The 13,370-nt window shown below is 36.7% G+C and overlaps 1 protein-coding gene across 1 annotated transcript in view; it reads right to left on the bottom strand.

The window, feature by feature from the left end:
* Positions 1-5,115: 5,115 nt before the first annotated feature.
* Positions 5,116-13,370, bottom strand: part of SGMS2 (sphingomyelin synthase 2) — a 33,656-nt gene continuing 25,401 nt past the window's right edge. Inside the window, exons 5-6 of the mRNA XM_060779120.2 lie at positions 11,387-11,553; positions 5,116-9,752 (exon numbers count right to left, since the gene is read on the bottom strand). Coding sequence (XP_060635103.2) covers positions 9,549-9,752; positions 11,387-11,553 — 371 coding nt within the window. The 3' untranslated portion in view covers positions 5,116-9,548. The remainder of the gene's footprint in view (positions 9,753-11,386; positions 11,554-13,370) is intronic.

The following is a 13,370-nucleotide window of genomic DNA, read 5'->3' as shown; positions in this document are numbered from 1 at the left end:
TTGAGAGAAAAATAGCAAAGGGTATTGATTTGAATAGAGAACCCAGGCCAGTTTTCTCCAGTACTGATTATGGATTAAGGCTTCGTCTGTTTTTCTGAAATAAAACCAGTCAAGGTTAAGCCACTTGTTTTAACATGTGCTACCATCATGAGCCCCATGAGTGTCATATGCTATTTTACATTATATGACCAAAGTAATGTGTGCCAAGTCTTCAGAGAAATAAACATTCATAGTGACCTTGAGTTATATGGTAGCTAAGGTAAAGGTAAATTACCTTTAATATTCTTATAGTGTATGTTTATAGTGTATGTTTATGTTTATGTTTATAGTGTATGTTTATAGTGTATGTTTATGTTTATTCTTATAGTGTATGCTAGAGAAGACAATTATGCTGGGGAAAGTGGAAGGCAAAAGGAAGAGGGGCCGACCAAGGGCAAGATGGATGGATGGCATCCTTGAAGTGACTGGACTGACCTTGAGGGAGCTGGGGGTGGTAACGGCTGACAGGGAGCTCTGGCGTGGGCTGGTCCATGAGGTCACGAAGAGTCGGAGACGACTGAACGAATGAACAACAACAATGTTTTATGTAATTGATTATGTTATTGTTTATGTTCCGATTTTATTTTGTTGCTATGTTGTTGGGCTTTGCCTCATGTAAGCCGCCCTGAGTCCCCACTGGGGAAGATGGTGGTGGGGTACAAATAAAGATTATTATGTATTGTCGAAGGCTTTCATGGCTGGAATCACTAAGTTCTTGTGGGTTTTTTCGGGCTATATGGCCATGTTCTAGAGGCATTTCTCCTGACGTTTCGCCTGCATCTATGGCAAGCATCCTCAGAGGTGGCCCGAAAAAACCCACAAGAACTAGATGATGATGATGATGATGATTATTAAGGTAAAGGTTTTCCCCTGACATTAAGTCCAGTCGTGTCCGACTCTGGGGGTTGGTGCTCATCTCCATTTCTAAGCTGACGAGCCGGCGTTGTCCGTAGACACCTCCAAGGTCATGTGGCCGGCATGACTGCATGGAGCGCCGTTACCTTCCCGCCGGAGCGGTACCTCTTGATCTACTCACATTTGCATGTTTTTGAACTGCTAGGTTGGCAGAAGCTGGGGCTGACAGCAGACGCTCACGCTGCTCCCCGGATTTGAACCTGTGACCTTTCAATCAACAAACTCAGCAGCTCAGTTATATGGTAGTTCCCCATTTTTAGATATGTCTCTTCTGCTAATTTCTACAAATTAATCTTGTGAGAACAGTTGCAAAAGTTTGATGTAGACATCACTTGTTTGAGACTTCCTGATTATTTTTTTAAAAAATCAACAACTGTTATGATCACTCAGCTACCATTTAATGTATTAATCACCACTTTAATACCTTAACTAGCACCATGTAATCATTGCATAAATATTAAAAATCCTTATTTCGCATTAGGTAGGCAAGGTATAAATATACATTTTCTGGTGCAGACATATGTTTTATAAACACACTACAGGAAAAAAGGAACAAGAATAACAAGGAATTAGCAATAATAATACAAATAGTGCACTACTACAAAAGAAATGTTTCAAAATATTATACCCATCAAGAATAATCTTTCTTACAGAGGCACTTTATTTTGTAACATTGGTTTGCAATGCAGTTATTTCAAAAGGTGATAAAAGTTAACATACTGCTAGTGTTGGCAAGTGTACATAAAGTTTCCAAATTATAAATTCAGGTACATAAGGTTTGCTAGACTTATTATCATTTGGAACAAAATGGAAGTTTACTACATCTACTGTGGCTCTTCCCAATTCTCTGGGAGATGATAGGTATTCAATACAGATGTTATTGCTATGTCAACTCCTGGAAACTATGAGGACCTATGGGTGTGTCTATGCAGTAGAATTAACGCAGTTTGACAACACTTTTAACTGCAAAGGCTCAGTGCTATGGAATGCTGGGAGTTTTGATCTGGGAAGTCAAAGAAAGGTTGATTTGGCTTAGTTGCATCTGTTGACAGCATGCTTGAATCCTCATCACAAGAGAATATGTTTAATCTTAAATTCTCTGCTTTGCATTAAGTAATACAGTACTTTGTTTATGGATTTTTCTCTATAATCAAAAGTTAAAGGTTTTCCCTTGACATTAAGTCGAGTTGTGTCAAACTCTGGGGGGTGGTGCTCATCTCCATTTCTAATGACTGCATGGAACACCATTACCTTCCTGCCGGAGTGGTACCCACTGATCTACTCACATTTGCATGTTTTCGAACTGCCAGGTTGGCAGAAGTTGGGCTAACCTCGCTCCCCGGATGAAATGTTACAAGTATCTCTATGAAAGCATGGGACACAGGCATTTCTATGGTTAAGAGCACTGATATTGTTTTTTAAAATATTTTCTTCAGAAGATTTTCTCTAAATTTTTGTAAAATTGTGCATTTATATCATCTTTCACATATAATTGAAATTGCATTATAGCGTTGTCTTCATGCTCTACGGTAAATTAGGGGGAATATCCAGTTTTATCCTAGATAAAGAACCAAACTGATTACTGTGAGGGACAGAATGAGGAGATCAATCCACCTTGTTCCGTATTTTCTACAAATAGAAGCAGCTCTCTAAGATTTCAGGCAGAGGTCACTCTTTCCTTGTTGCAGAGGAGCAAAGGAACTGAAACTAATGGAACATTTAATACTAAAGACTCAAAATGGCCACTTTCTTTTCCACAAAGGTTTGCCTGGGCAAACTTCGGCTCTCCAAGTGTTTTGGATTTCAACTCCCACAATTCCTAACACCTGGTAGGCTGTTAGGAATTGTAGGAGTTGAAGTTCAAAACATGTGGAGGGCTGAAGTTTGCCCTTGCCTGGTTTACATTCTGAGATGATTCCAGTGGAGAATTCTCAGGATCAAAGCAGAGGAAACTTGTAATCAATTATATCTTTTAAGTTCAAAGCTGTTGCAGATTTACTAATATCTAGTAAATCTAATATCAGGATCTGTCTCCTAAGGAAGAACATCTAAGTTCCCAGCATGTTCTTCCTTTCCTAGTAAAGCTGTTGCAGATTTACTAATATCAGGATCTGTCTCCTAAGGAAGAACACATAATTTCCCAATTCTTCTTCCTTCTCATAGTTGTTCTGAGCCAACAGAAACAAGAATATATGAATCTATGAGCAATCTAGTACACTGCTTCTTAAAGGTGGGCCCTGACTTAAATTCAGGGTCACAAAAAAATTAACAACAGTAGACAACCTACTTAGCAAGTCTTTATTTTCAATACATGTGTAATTGTTATACCAATTTTATATACCTGGGGTCACGTAAAAGATTCTTGGGCAGAAAGGGGTAACGAGTGGAAAAAGTTTAAGAAGCCCTGATCTAGTACCTGAGTACAATTCATCGATATATTTTTTTTGATGAGGACTTGCTGCAACCCCCCCCCCCACACACACACACACACACACCACAAACCAATATAAATTCATCTAAAATTTTGGAATTTGGTCTTCTTTAAGTTGTTGCTGATGCTAAACCTGGACTTGGCTAAATTGTCAGAAAATTTATGCACACTCAATTATGGCTGAAATTTATTTGGAATAGGAAGAGATTACTGCTTCTAGTCATCTGAAGCAGTCATTCAAAGGCTCTTTGGCCTTTGAATGTTTGGTGCCTACTAAGGGCAGATTTAGGTAGTTGGGGGCACTTCTGTCCACATGTATGAGCTGCCTCAATGCAAGGTTGGCTTTGCACCTTAGAAGAATCTTGGTTGGCAGTACTATCAAGCCAAACAGAGCCATGTTACAGTCAGAATCAGCTGCTTTACAGCTTAAGGGAAGAAATGGCTGCTTGCCCCAACCTCATCTGGAATGCATACCCTCCAACTGCAGACCACCAAATCGAAACACCTCAAGAGCTGTCACAGTGAGGGGGGAACAAGATTGTTCTCTCCTGCACCAAATGGAAGGGTTAGGTTGGTAGGATCAGCTTGAATGATTTTACGTCAAGGATAATATATCTTAATTAAACATTAGAAGGGATGCATTGCAAGTGAGAGGGGTTTGACAATGGAACCAAATGCCCAGAAATATGGTGAGCTTCCCCTCTGAATGTTTTCAGAAAAAGGCAAGACAATTACTTACTGGGAATGCTTTTGCTGGAGATCTTGCATTGAGAAAGGGGTTGGTCTTTTAAACCCCTTCCCATTCTATGATTCTATTATTCCATTTCAAAGAAATGCTGAGATACATGTAAACAGTATCAGGGTCTGGTCAAGATGGCCAACGTTATTAATAAGTAAAAACAGACAAACTAGAAGAATCTGCATCATTTCCTTTTTGTTATATCCATGTCCTATCTCCTCTTCAACCAGCTGAAATCAAAATACTTTTGTTTTACCAAGCAACGCGGAAATGGAATCACAATGACCCAGAAATTCTGTTACCCCATAGGGAGGCTGATAGTTATAGTCCCTCTTCCTGAAGTAGCTTTCCACATTCCTTTTTGAAGTATCACAGTACAAAAGCTTATTTGTGTATTTGTGTATAGCACCAGCATGATATGCATAACCACTGAAAGCTCTTGAACATTTGCTACATCTGCACCATTGATAATGCAGATTTTGGTGTTCTTGCAACACACACATTTACTTTCCCAAGTATAGCTTTTTTAGTGGCCAAACCAGCTCTTCCTATCAATGTCTGGAAGCAATATATAGATCCCAAGGCACCAGTAGCTGGACCACAATTACTTTAAATTAATAAAAATTGTATTGTTGTGCAGCTTTGAGTTAAAACTAAAAGCCCTCGTCATTTATGTTGCCAAAGACAGACAGCTATAATAAAATATTTCAGAACTTATAAAGAAACAATTTAGAACAGCCTTTCTTATTTAAGAAATGAGATGGTTCCAGATTAAGTTAGATGTCTTAGGTCCTGTTGGAATTAATGGATGAATCAGTCCTGATTTAAGTTCCACTGAAGTCAATAGGAACAATATGCAACTTGCATCAACATAGTCTGGATTCATAGTGGTTTTTTAAAAAATGGATGATGCGTTTTCAAATTTTACAAATGCAAAGCCAATTCCCCACCGCTTCACCTTGCATTCCCCCCATAAAATATTACATACATATTCGTAATACAGAGTATCTTTATTCTCCTTCCTGCACCAAACCAGAAAGACACATAAAAGGTGCAATTGTGAAGGCAACATGGCAATTGAATTTCTCCTAATGGAAAGCATATATGAATAAAGAGACAAAGATAAGGCTTTTAAACAAATCTAACCATAAAAGGTTAAACTACTCCACACTCAACTACAATGCAATGTCACATACATCCAATAAGAGTTAATAGGCACAGTGCACAAAGATCCTATTTGCATTGGTTTATCTATACTTACATTTTAATATGAACACAGTGAAGATACCTGTTAGAAGTCAGCTGTATTTGTAAGGTTACTAAATTTAACCTCAATAATTGTGGCAAAAAGCTCATTAAGTACTATACAATGATTGGCCTGCTAAGTTTTAACAACAAGCTTAAAAGCCTGTGTAGATATGTGTAACACTAAACTGATCTACATGTTTCTTCTTGAAGGCAGTCTTCCAAAACAAATTTCTAGCTTTTTAAATAATACTATTTCAAAAGTGTTCTGAGGTATTTCACCAAATCACAGAGAAACGGTTTTGGAGAAGAAGAAAAGAAAAGAAATTAGAACATTATCAACAAGTGGCATCTGTATTGGTACTTGATAGGTGAAAAAACTTAGTGCATTTAAAGCATATTTAAGGCAACATAGCTAGTCGAAAACAGTAAGGTGGTGACCATGAAAGTAATTCTGAATGTGTTCTATGTTACTTTTTAGGAACATTAGCTTATCTCCCTACGATGGTTATTTTTGTGATTTTAGGCACATCCTTTTCATAATATTCACATGCTTCTTCTTAGCTTTGCTTATGGCTTGCTTTTGCTTTGATAGCTAAAGGTAGCTTTATAGGACTAACAAATAATTTTAATATTTCAAAAACCTGTTTATAGATTAAATTTTAGTTTTTTGAGTTTGGGGTTTACATGTTATGCTTTTCCCTTAGGATTACTTCCAATCAGGGACTTTGTAATTTCAAAAACTTGACTGAAAAGTGTGAACATATTTGATAGGAATATCAGAGATTAGGCCTTCATAAATTGTGACCATGTAGTCTAATGCAGCCAACCAGCCAGAATGAACATATTCAAGAACTGCGCTTGCAGACTTTTCATAAATAAATTTGCAAACTTAAGTCACCACAGAGGAGTAATAAAACAAGGAAGGCAAACTGTAGCCTAAATTCAATTGCTTTTACTAACTTAAACAAACCTATTAAAGCAATTGTTGTATAAATCATTTGTTTAAATCCCACTGATATTTACTCTAGCTGGGTAAATAAGTAGATTTCACTCCATGTGTCTATATTTCAATTTGAAAACAATCTAAATTAAGTTCTAAAAATCAGTAATGTTTTAAAAACAAAACCATAGAACTGTTAGTTGATGTTTTATTAACTTCTTTTTGAAAAACCTTATAAATGAGTCCAGCTTTCTCTGAAACACTCAGAAGATAAAATGCAACAAGACAACGGGAGTATTTGTAGAGCATGGATGGTACTCTTGAATTCAGATAGTATTTTAGATCTTTTAAAACCAAACCCTCTGAATTGTTTTTTCAAGTTTAATGGATCAGGTTGAGGATGTGTGGAAAGAAACTGTTCCTACATTAGTGCCTTCTGAAATTGTACCACTGGGTCAGTGTTCATGCAAAACACACAAAATAAGTGTGCATGACCTTTCCTTCAAACAGAATCTTGCAATGCTTTTGAAACGTCCGTGTTGTTGTCTAGTTTGGGGGCAGCTTCAAACATGTTTCTTTCTATACCTTTGCTATAGGAGAACTAGTTGTAGGCCAGGTATAGACTGCTTAACACATTTACATGTATTTTGTTATACACACTGGACTTAAGGTGATCTGGAAAAAGCTGTTGTATAAAAATAGTGCCCTAGTACATACTTCTGTCTTTCTACTACATTTCTTTGGAGTGTGGTCACCGCTTTCAACAAAGGAAAAATAGAAATACATATGCTTTCATGTTAGGTTTTAAAATCAAATGTATCAATTTATCAGGCATTACATATCACTCTGTATTAAAAAATCTGCTTAGCTATTAAAGCTAAGCAGACTTTAAAAAAGTAAATAAATGTGCCTAGAACTGGCCTGAGCACAAGCATGTATCTTATATGTGTTGTTGAAGGCTTTCATGGCCATATTCCAGAAGCATGTTCCAACATCAGGAGAGAATGCATCTGGAACATGGCAATACAGCACGGAAAACTCAGAGCAACCCAAGAATCTTATTGTTTTTCTAGAGAAGAAGGATGACCTATAAAGTAAGACAATGAAATGAACTGTCACACTTTCATGTTCAGGTTGCAGTATTGATGTACAGTATTAAAATTTGCTGTTTTCAAAGTGATGTTCTGAAAGATAGATCCCCATTCTCAGTTTTCAGCCAAATTTTCAGAGCAAATTTTCAAATTAACTTCTTGTCACTTAATGTTAGCCTTCAAACCATAATTTAACAAAATTAATTAGAGTAAGGAAAATTCAAATAGATGCTTTTTCTGAATGTTGCTTTTACTGAGTTTTTTTTAAATAAAAGCATTTGATAACAAGAAAAATTCAGCACATTTAACTGCTAGGTATTGTAATGCTAATGGCACTGTTTGATTCCTGTACAAAACAGAAACAAAGTGGGCCATATCAGCTTTAAAAAAGTTTAGATGCTCCCACATGTTAACTTTATAATAAGACACTTTGTCCAAACAAACCAACCCTGAAATCAAAACGTTTGCAGATTGGCCATATGACCATTTAATAATAACAGCGTTAGGTAATAGTGAAACAAAACCCCTCACACCTATTGCAGTGAATAACCTTGGCACACTAACACAAATCTATGCCAAGAAAAAACAAAAGTAATGTTTATATCCAGCTCAATATTCAAAAATTCCAGCAAAATTTGTTAACATTTCTTGTTAAGTATTCCAAAAAAAGGGCAGCCTGTTTACACAAGACTGAACCTAGTAAACTGAGGGATTAGCGGAAATGTTGCCATTATGCCTCATTTTAATTAATATATTATTTGCTAATGCATGTAAATGTCTGGCCATGTGTGTTATCCATTATAGCAACAGTCACACGAGAAAGCCAACAGTCCTTCAATTAATGACCAAAAATACAGGAACACCACTGCATGAGAACAATCAGTTAATGGCCATTCATAATGGTAATTGCTTAATTTTGGATGGAATGCATTTTTCTGTTCCTCTTGGGTTCTGTGATAAAAAGGCAATTTGAGTCCTTGGAGGCACCCATCAGGAGAACAGAGAGGAAGAGTGGCTTTTCCTTCTTCCTTTAGTTCACGATTCCACACATAAAACTATTGCAAACATTCACTTGACCATTCTTGCAAGGGATTTGGGAAGAGGGCCACAATGCCTCCAAGGTCCTTTGTCAAGAGTTGAGGGAAACTAGGAGGATAACTATGGTTTTGTGATTTCTGACCAGTGGGCTGTATTTTTAGTTGTTATCTGAACAATTGCCAACATTCTCCCGTGACTTCGGCCTCTCCAAATTTTGAGTATTCACAGCAAAGTGGACATACTCAAATATATTATGCACATGCACCACACATTCATGCAAGCTAACTGACCAGCAGAATCTTAAATAGTTCTCTTGACTTAACATATATTTCAATAATAAATTAGTTTTTCTCTCACAGAACTCTGATGACATTAGTAGACATTATTTCTAACGTTCAGTATCATCAGATAAAATAGGTTTTATTTTCATATATAAAATAACCACTTCTTTTTTAAAAAATGTAAAAGTCAATACAGAGCAGAGTACATGGATCTGTGGTGGCATTACTTGGTCATAATGTATTCACTCATTCCCATAAAAGAGAGTATAAAAAGATCAAGGGTCACTTCTGGTTTCATTAGTCATATATCACAGATCTTGTTGTCACTAGTGAGAATAATGCAAACACAGCTTGCTAATTTCTCCCCATATATACTTAGAGAGACTACTACTGTGCCCTGTATCGTTTATGATGGTTTTGCTAAACAGGCTCCAGAAATCTGAAGCTGTTATTTTGTTTCGGTGCTTCTGTGGATAAGTGATATTTATGAACAGATGGTGTGATGTGTTCTTTGGCACCTCTTAATCTCATTAGGAAACCACATCCTGGCTCCTCTTCTTAGGAAGTATTGTTTTGGCACCAGAAGGTCCACTGAGTACCAGTGTCTACTGGCATCTAGGGGTGGGATGGACTGAACAATAGGATTATAAAAACATACTAAGGGATAATGACTTTGTGTGTGTCTACAATTGTCTTTTCTTAAATCAGTTGCACAAAGTTTGGTCCACTTCTTCAGTTAACAATCTAGTCATCTTAAGAGCTTTGGTTATAGCACAACATTTTGGTAGAACAAAAGAGTCAATCCATTTTCTTGCCTTCATTCTCTTCAGGTGGATTTTTCATTGTCCTCTCCTGTTTTTTGAACCCGGGAATATTTTTTGCATGAAGACTTGAAACAACTAGGGGGCCAAGATATTGGCCATGAAAAACAACAAGGAACTGAACCTTGGATATTCTTCTCAAAAAAATTGAATATTGGATACCACCACGCTCGAGACAGGAAATTAGTCTGTGATGAAACTTTCAAGTTCTGCAATAAAAGAAGAAAATACATATGTGTCTATGTATTAAGCTACACTTAGCATGCAGGACAACTTTTTCTTAAAAAAAGACCACCTCCATGTTAACAAGCTATAGTTGATTAGACAGGTTAATCAATATGATTGTATTTCTTCTTTCATATTCAACATTGTTTTCAACATTATCTTGCCTTATTAGAAACTTAGACGCCAGAAAAATAAAATTTGGCAAAGTAAGATTTATTACTATTTTTTACTACACCCTGCCTCCAAAGAACTTGGAAGTGATAATACATGGAGTCTCTATGCAGTTTTCCCATCTGGATAATGAGCAAGTTCTAACCTATGTTTTAAAAAAACCTTTGGATTTTTTCAATTTATTTTTTCCACCACAAAGTTGCTTATTGTTCAGATTTCATTTTTTGTATATATGGAAGGTATAAATAACAGTGAAAGATTTAAAGTTTTATTACTGTTATTCCACTAACATTTTATATTAGCAGCGTTGTTTTAAGACAGGCCTATTCCGTACAATATGGTTCTTTAGATTCAATGACTATGAAGCAACTACATGCATAACTAAAAACAGCTAGTAATGATGTAAATAATACTCTAAAGAATTAAGGCTAATTGTGAGGGAACTAGCATATGGTTCAGGAGCTCCCACTTGGCTCCTCCTTCATTGTATAACTAGACTGCAGACCTTCCATTCATGGTTTATTGCAAACTAGGAACTCTGGTTTGTTGCTTCAAAAGTTTGAATCATTAAGCCATTCTTCATGGCAGCAGGAGTTTCGGGGTTAAAGTTATCAATTTTGGTATGACCCACAGATAAGTTAAGGGTCATTCCATAGAAGAAGCAATAACAACAACAACAAGAACAACTTTATTTGTATTCCATCCTATCTTACTGAGGGGACTCAGGGCGGATTCCAACAACAAAAAGGCAAACATTCAATGTCTGAAACAACCAAGGCTGCCCCTCGGGGTTTGCTGCCTCTGGCTGCTACCATTTTCCCCCAAAAATGGCCAGAAGCAGTATCATGGTGGAGACTGAAAGAATCGGTGCTTCTTTTAGGCTCTACTGGGATGGATTAAGCTCTGGCCTCTTGGCACTCTATGCAGAGAATGGGACAATTCCCTTTTTTATAAGACTAAAGATACAGTATTTACGCTGACCCATTGATAAGCCGAACCACATTTTTTGGGTTGATTCTTTTGTTCAAAAGTTTTAGATGTATAGAGTTAGTACTTTCTTCAGTAAGGGTGAAGGTGAGTCAGTTTTGATTAAGTGTTGTTTGTACAAAAAAGTTGTGTATTTGCTCATATATCCATGGATAATGTCCGGTACCCATGAATAAGATGTAATATCCTGCCAGGCATGTGGATCTTAAAAGAGCCTTGACATAAATAGGGCCAGTGAGGGCTTTTGAGACAATGTTGTCGAGGAACCAGAGAGAGGCATCTTTCACCAGTGTACTGCATCTGGACCCACTCTTCAGATTTAAGCCATGTAACCTTTTCAAAAGAAATGTGGGAAATGCCCCAATGTCTCGTTTTCCTCAGAAATCTCAATATGACATATTTTAAAGGAGTGCTAAAATCATCCAACATTTATTTTACAACATACATGCTTGTTACTCACCTTTTCGTTAGCCATTGTATGGTACCACCAGAAGAGCCTTGTGGTTATGTAGTAAGCAATGACAACATCTACTGTATAATGTTCATGTCCAACTAGAATACAGATTATTCCAGCAACACTCATACACCAGCATATCAAATGATACCACCAAAAGTGACGGGGTGAATCTGTTCAAAGCAAATAAATAAGTTGGAAGTGGAAAATGACAAAACAAATGCACACTCATACTTATTTTCAATAGTGGTGAGCAACTGTGTGGAAGCTAGGGGTCAACCTTCCCTACAAAAATCCTTAGACCTCACATCAAGCCTAAATACTTCTGTTTCCCTCTGTAGTGTCTCTCAAAATGACAATTACCTTTATGTGTTTTAATGTAACTGGAGGCTTTCTGTGTGTATTTAAAACAAAACTGTTCCAAAAAATTATGCCATTAAAACCTGAGGGTGGCATTGAGAAAAAGAGTGGAGGGGCTTCAGCATGATCAAAACTGGGTTTCAGTTTAGCAGCCTCTCTTGTTGCTCTAATTTACAGGAATTAGTAACCCTGTTCTCTAAGACCATATTGTGGGTTCAACAGGCAAAATTCTTTTTTGAAAAAAGCACACACACATATAGAGAAGGGTATTCATCTGGTCTGTGTTTGTAATTGGTTGTGGACTTTTGCTGAATCCTGCTCTTGTGCTTATATTGGTAATTTCTATCCTTCCTGCAGCTTCTTGTGCACCTAAAAATCAGACCAACCACATATCCTAATTCCAGGAAGTTGGATAGGGAAAGTTTTTTTTTTCAATTCCAGTTTCACTTGATAGATAAGATCCCAGAGGAAGAAACCAACAACAATTTGAAATCTTCAAGCAACTTTTCATCATTCATACATGGGAGCACATACCACCAGTACTATATTTCTGACTTCCTTAATCAATCCATGACTAGAGCCTAAATCAATCCCAATTAAAATAGACTCACTGGCTCTATGGAAACTTGATTGTTCAATCTTCAAGTAAATTTCATTGTTTTAATAGATGTACTGTTACTACACAAACAACTGGATTTGTGCTTATTAAATTAGAAACCACTTTGTTTCCGATTTAAGGCAACACTAAGGGTTTTCTTAGCAAGATTTGCCAAAAAGAGAAGGGTTCATGTCAAAGGGGCTGACCATTGCCTTTCTTTGAGGCTGCAAATGAATGACTTGCCAAGATCACCCAGTGTGTTTCCATGGGCAAATAGGGTTTCGACTCGTCATGTACCAGTCATAATCCAATACTCAAATTACTGAACCAAACTGATAGTAGCACACAAATTGTAATTTATTTCTGGGGAAGCAAAGAAGATACCAAACATTACATTAGCTAATCTTTAATTTCCTTTATCATTTTGGATAATAACATTTGTTCCCTTTTAAAGTTGTTTTCTTCATGGAATGACATCAACATATAAATACTGTGTTTTATTGCTCACTCCAAAAATAAATTGCAAGTGGGTGCAGGAGGAAGGAAGCTTGTACAAGCGTCTCTGGCCAGAGAGTTAAACATATTGATAAATAGGGCTGCGAACAGGAAGCATCTTTTATACTGGCAAGATGCCTGTTCAAAGCAAACTAAAGAGTATACTGTACTCTTTTTCAAATAATAGAACAGTACCTGCTCTTGCTTCAACTATAGCCCTATCCCGTCGCTAAAAAACATAGACAATCTTTGCTTCAATTAAAAAGCAGATGTATTCTAATAGGAGATATTCTGGTTTCTCTTCAGATCTTACAATAGGAGATATTTCTATATTACAGAAATTTAAAGGAAAAAACTTGTGAAGATTGATCATTTTAACCCTATTCCAAGAAAATTAATTTATTTTCTACTTCAGTTCTTTGAGTATACAATCAGCCCTCTGCATTTGACTTTTGCAGATTTGATTATGCATGGATTTTATTAAAACCGTTTGCTCTAAGAAACTTTAAGTCCTCCAATGTAACTGTATGGTCAATG

This window comes from Anolis sagrei, chromosome 5, assembly GCF_037176765.1.
Source record: "Anolis sagrei isolate rAnoSag1 chromosome 5, rAnoSag1.mat, whole genome shotgun sequence".
NCBI lineage: Eukaryota > Metazoa > Chordata > Lepidosauria > Squamata > Dactyloidae > Anolis > Anolis sagrei.
Note: the sequence above shows the minus strand (reverse complement) of the source record. Positions and strands in the feature narration are given on the sequence as shown.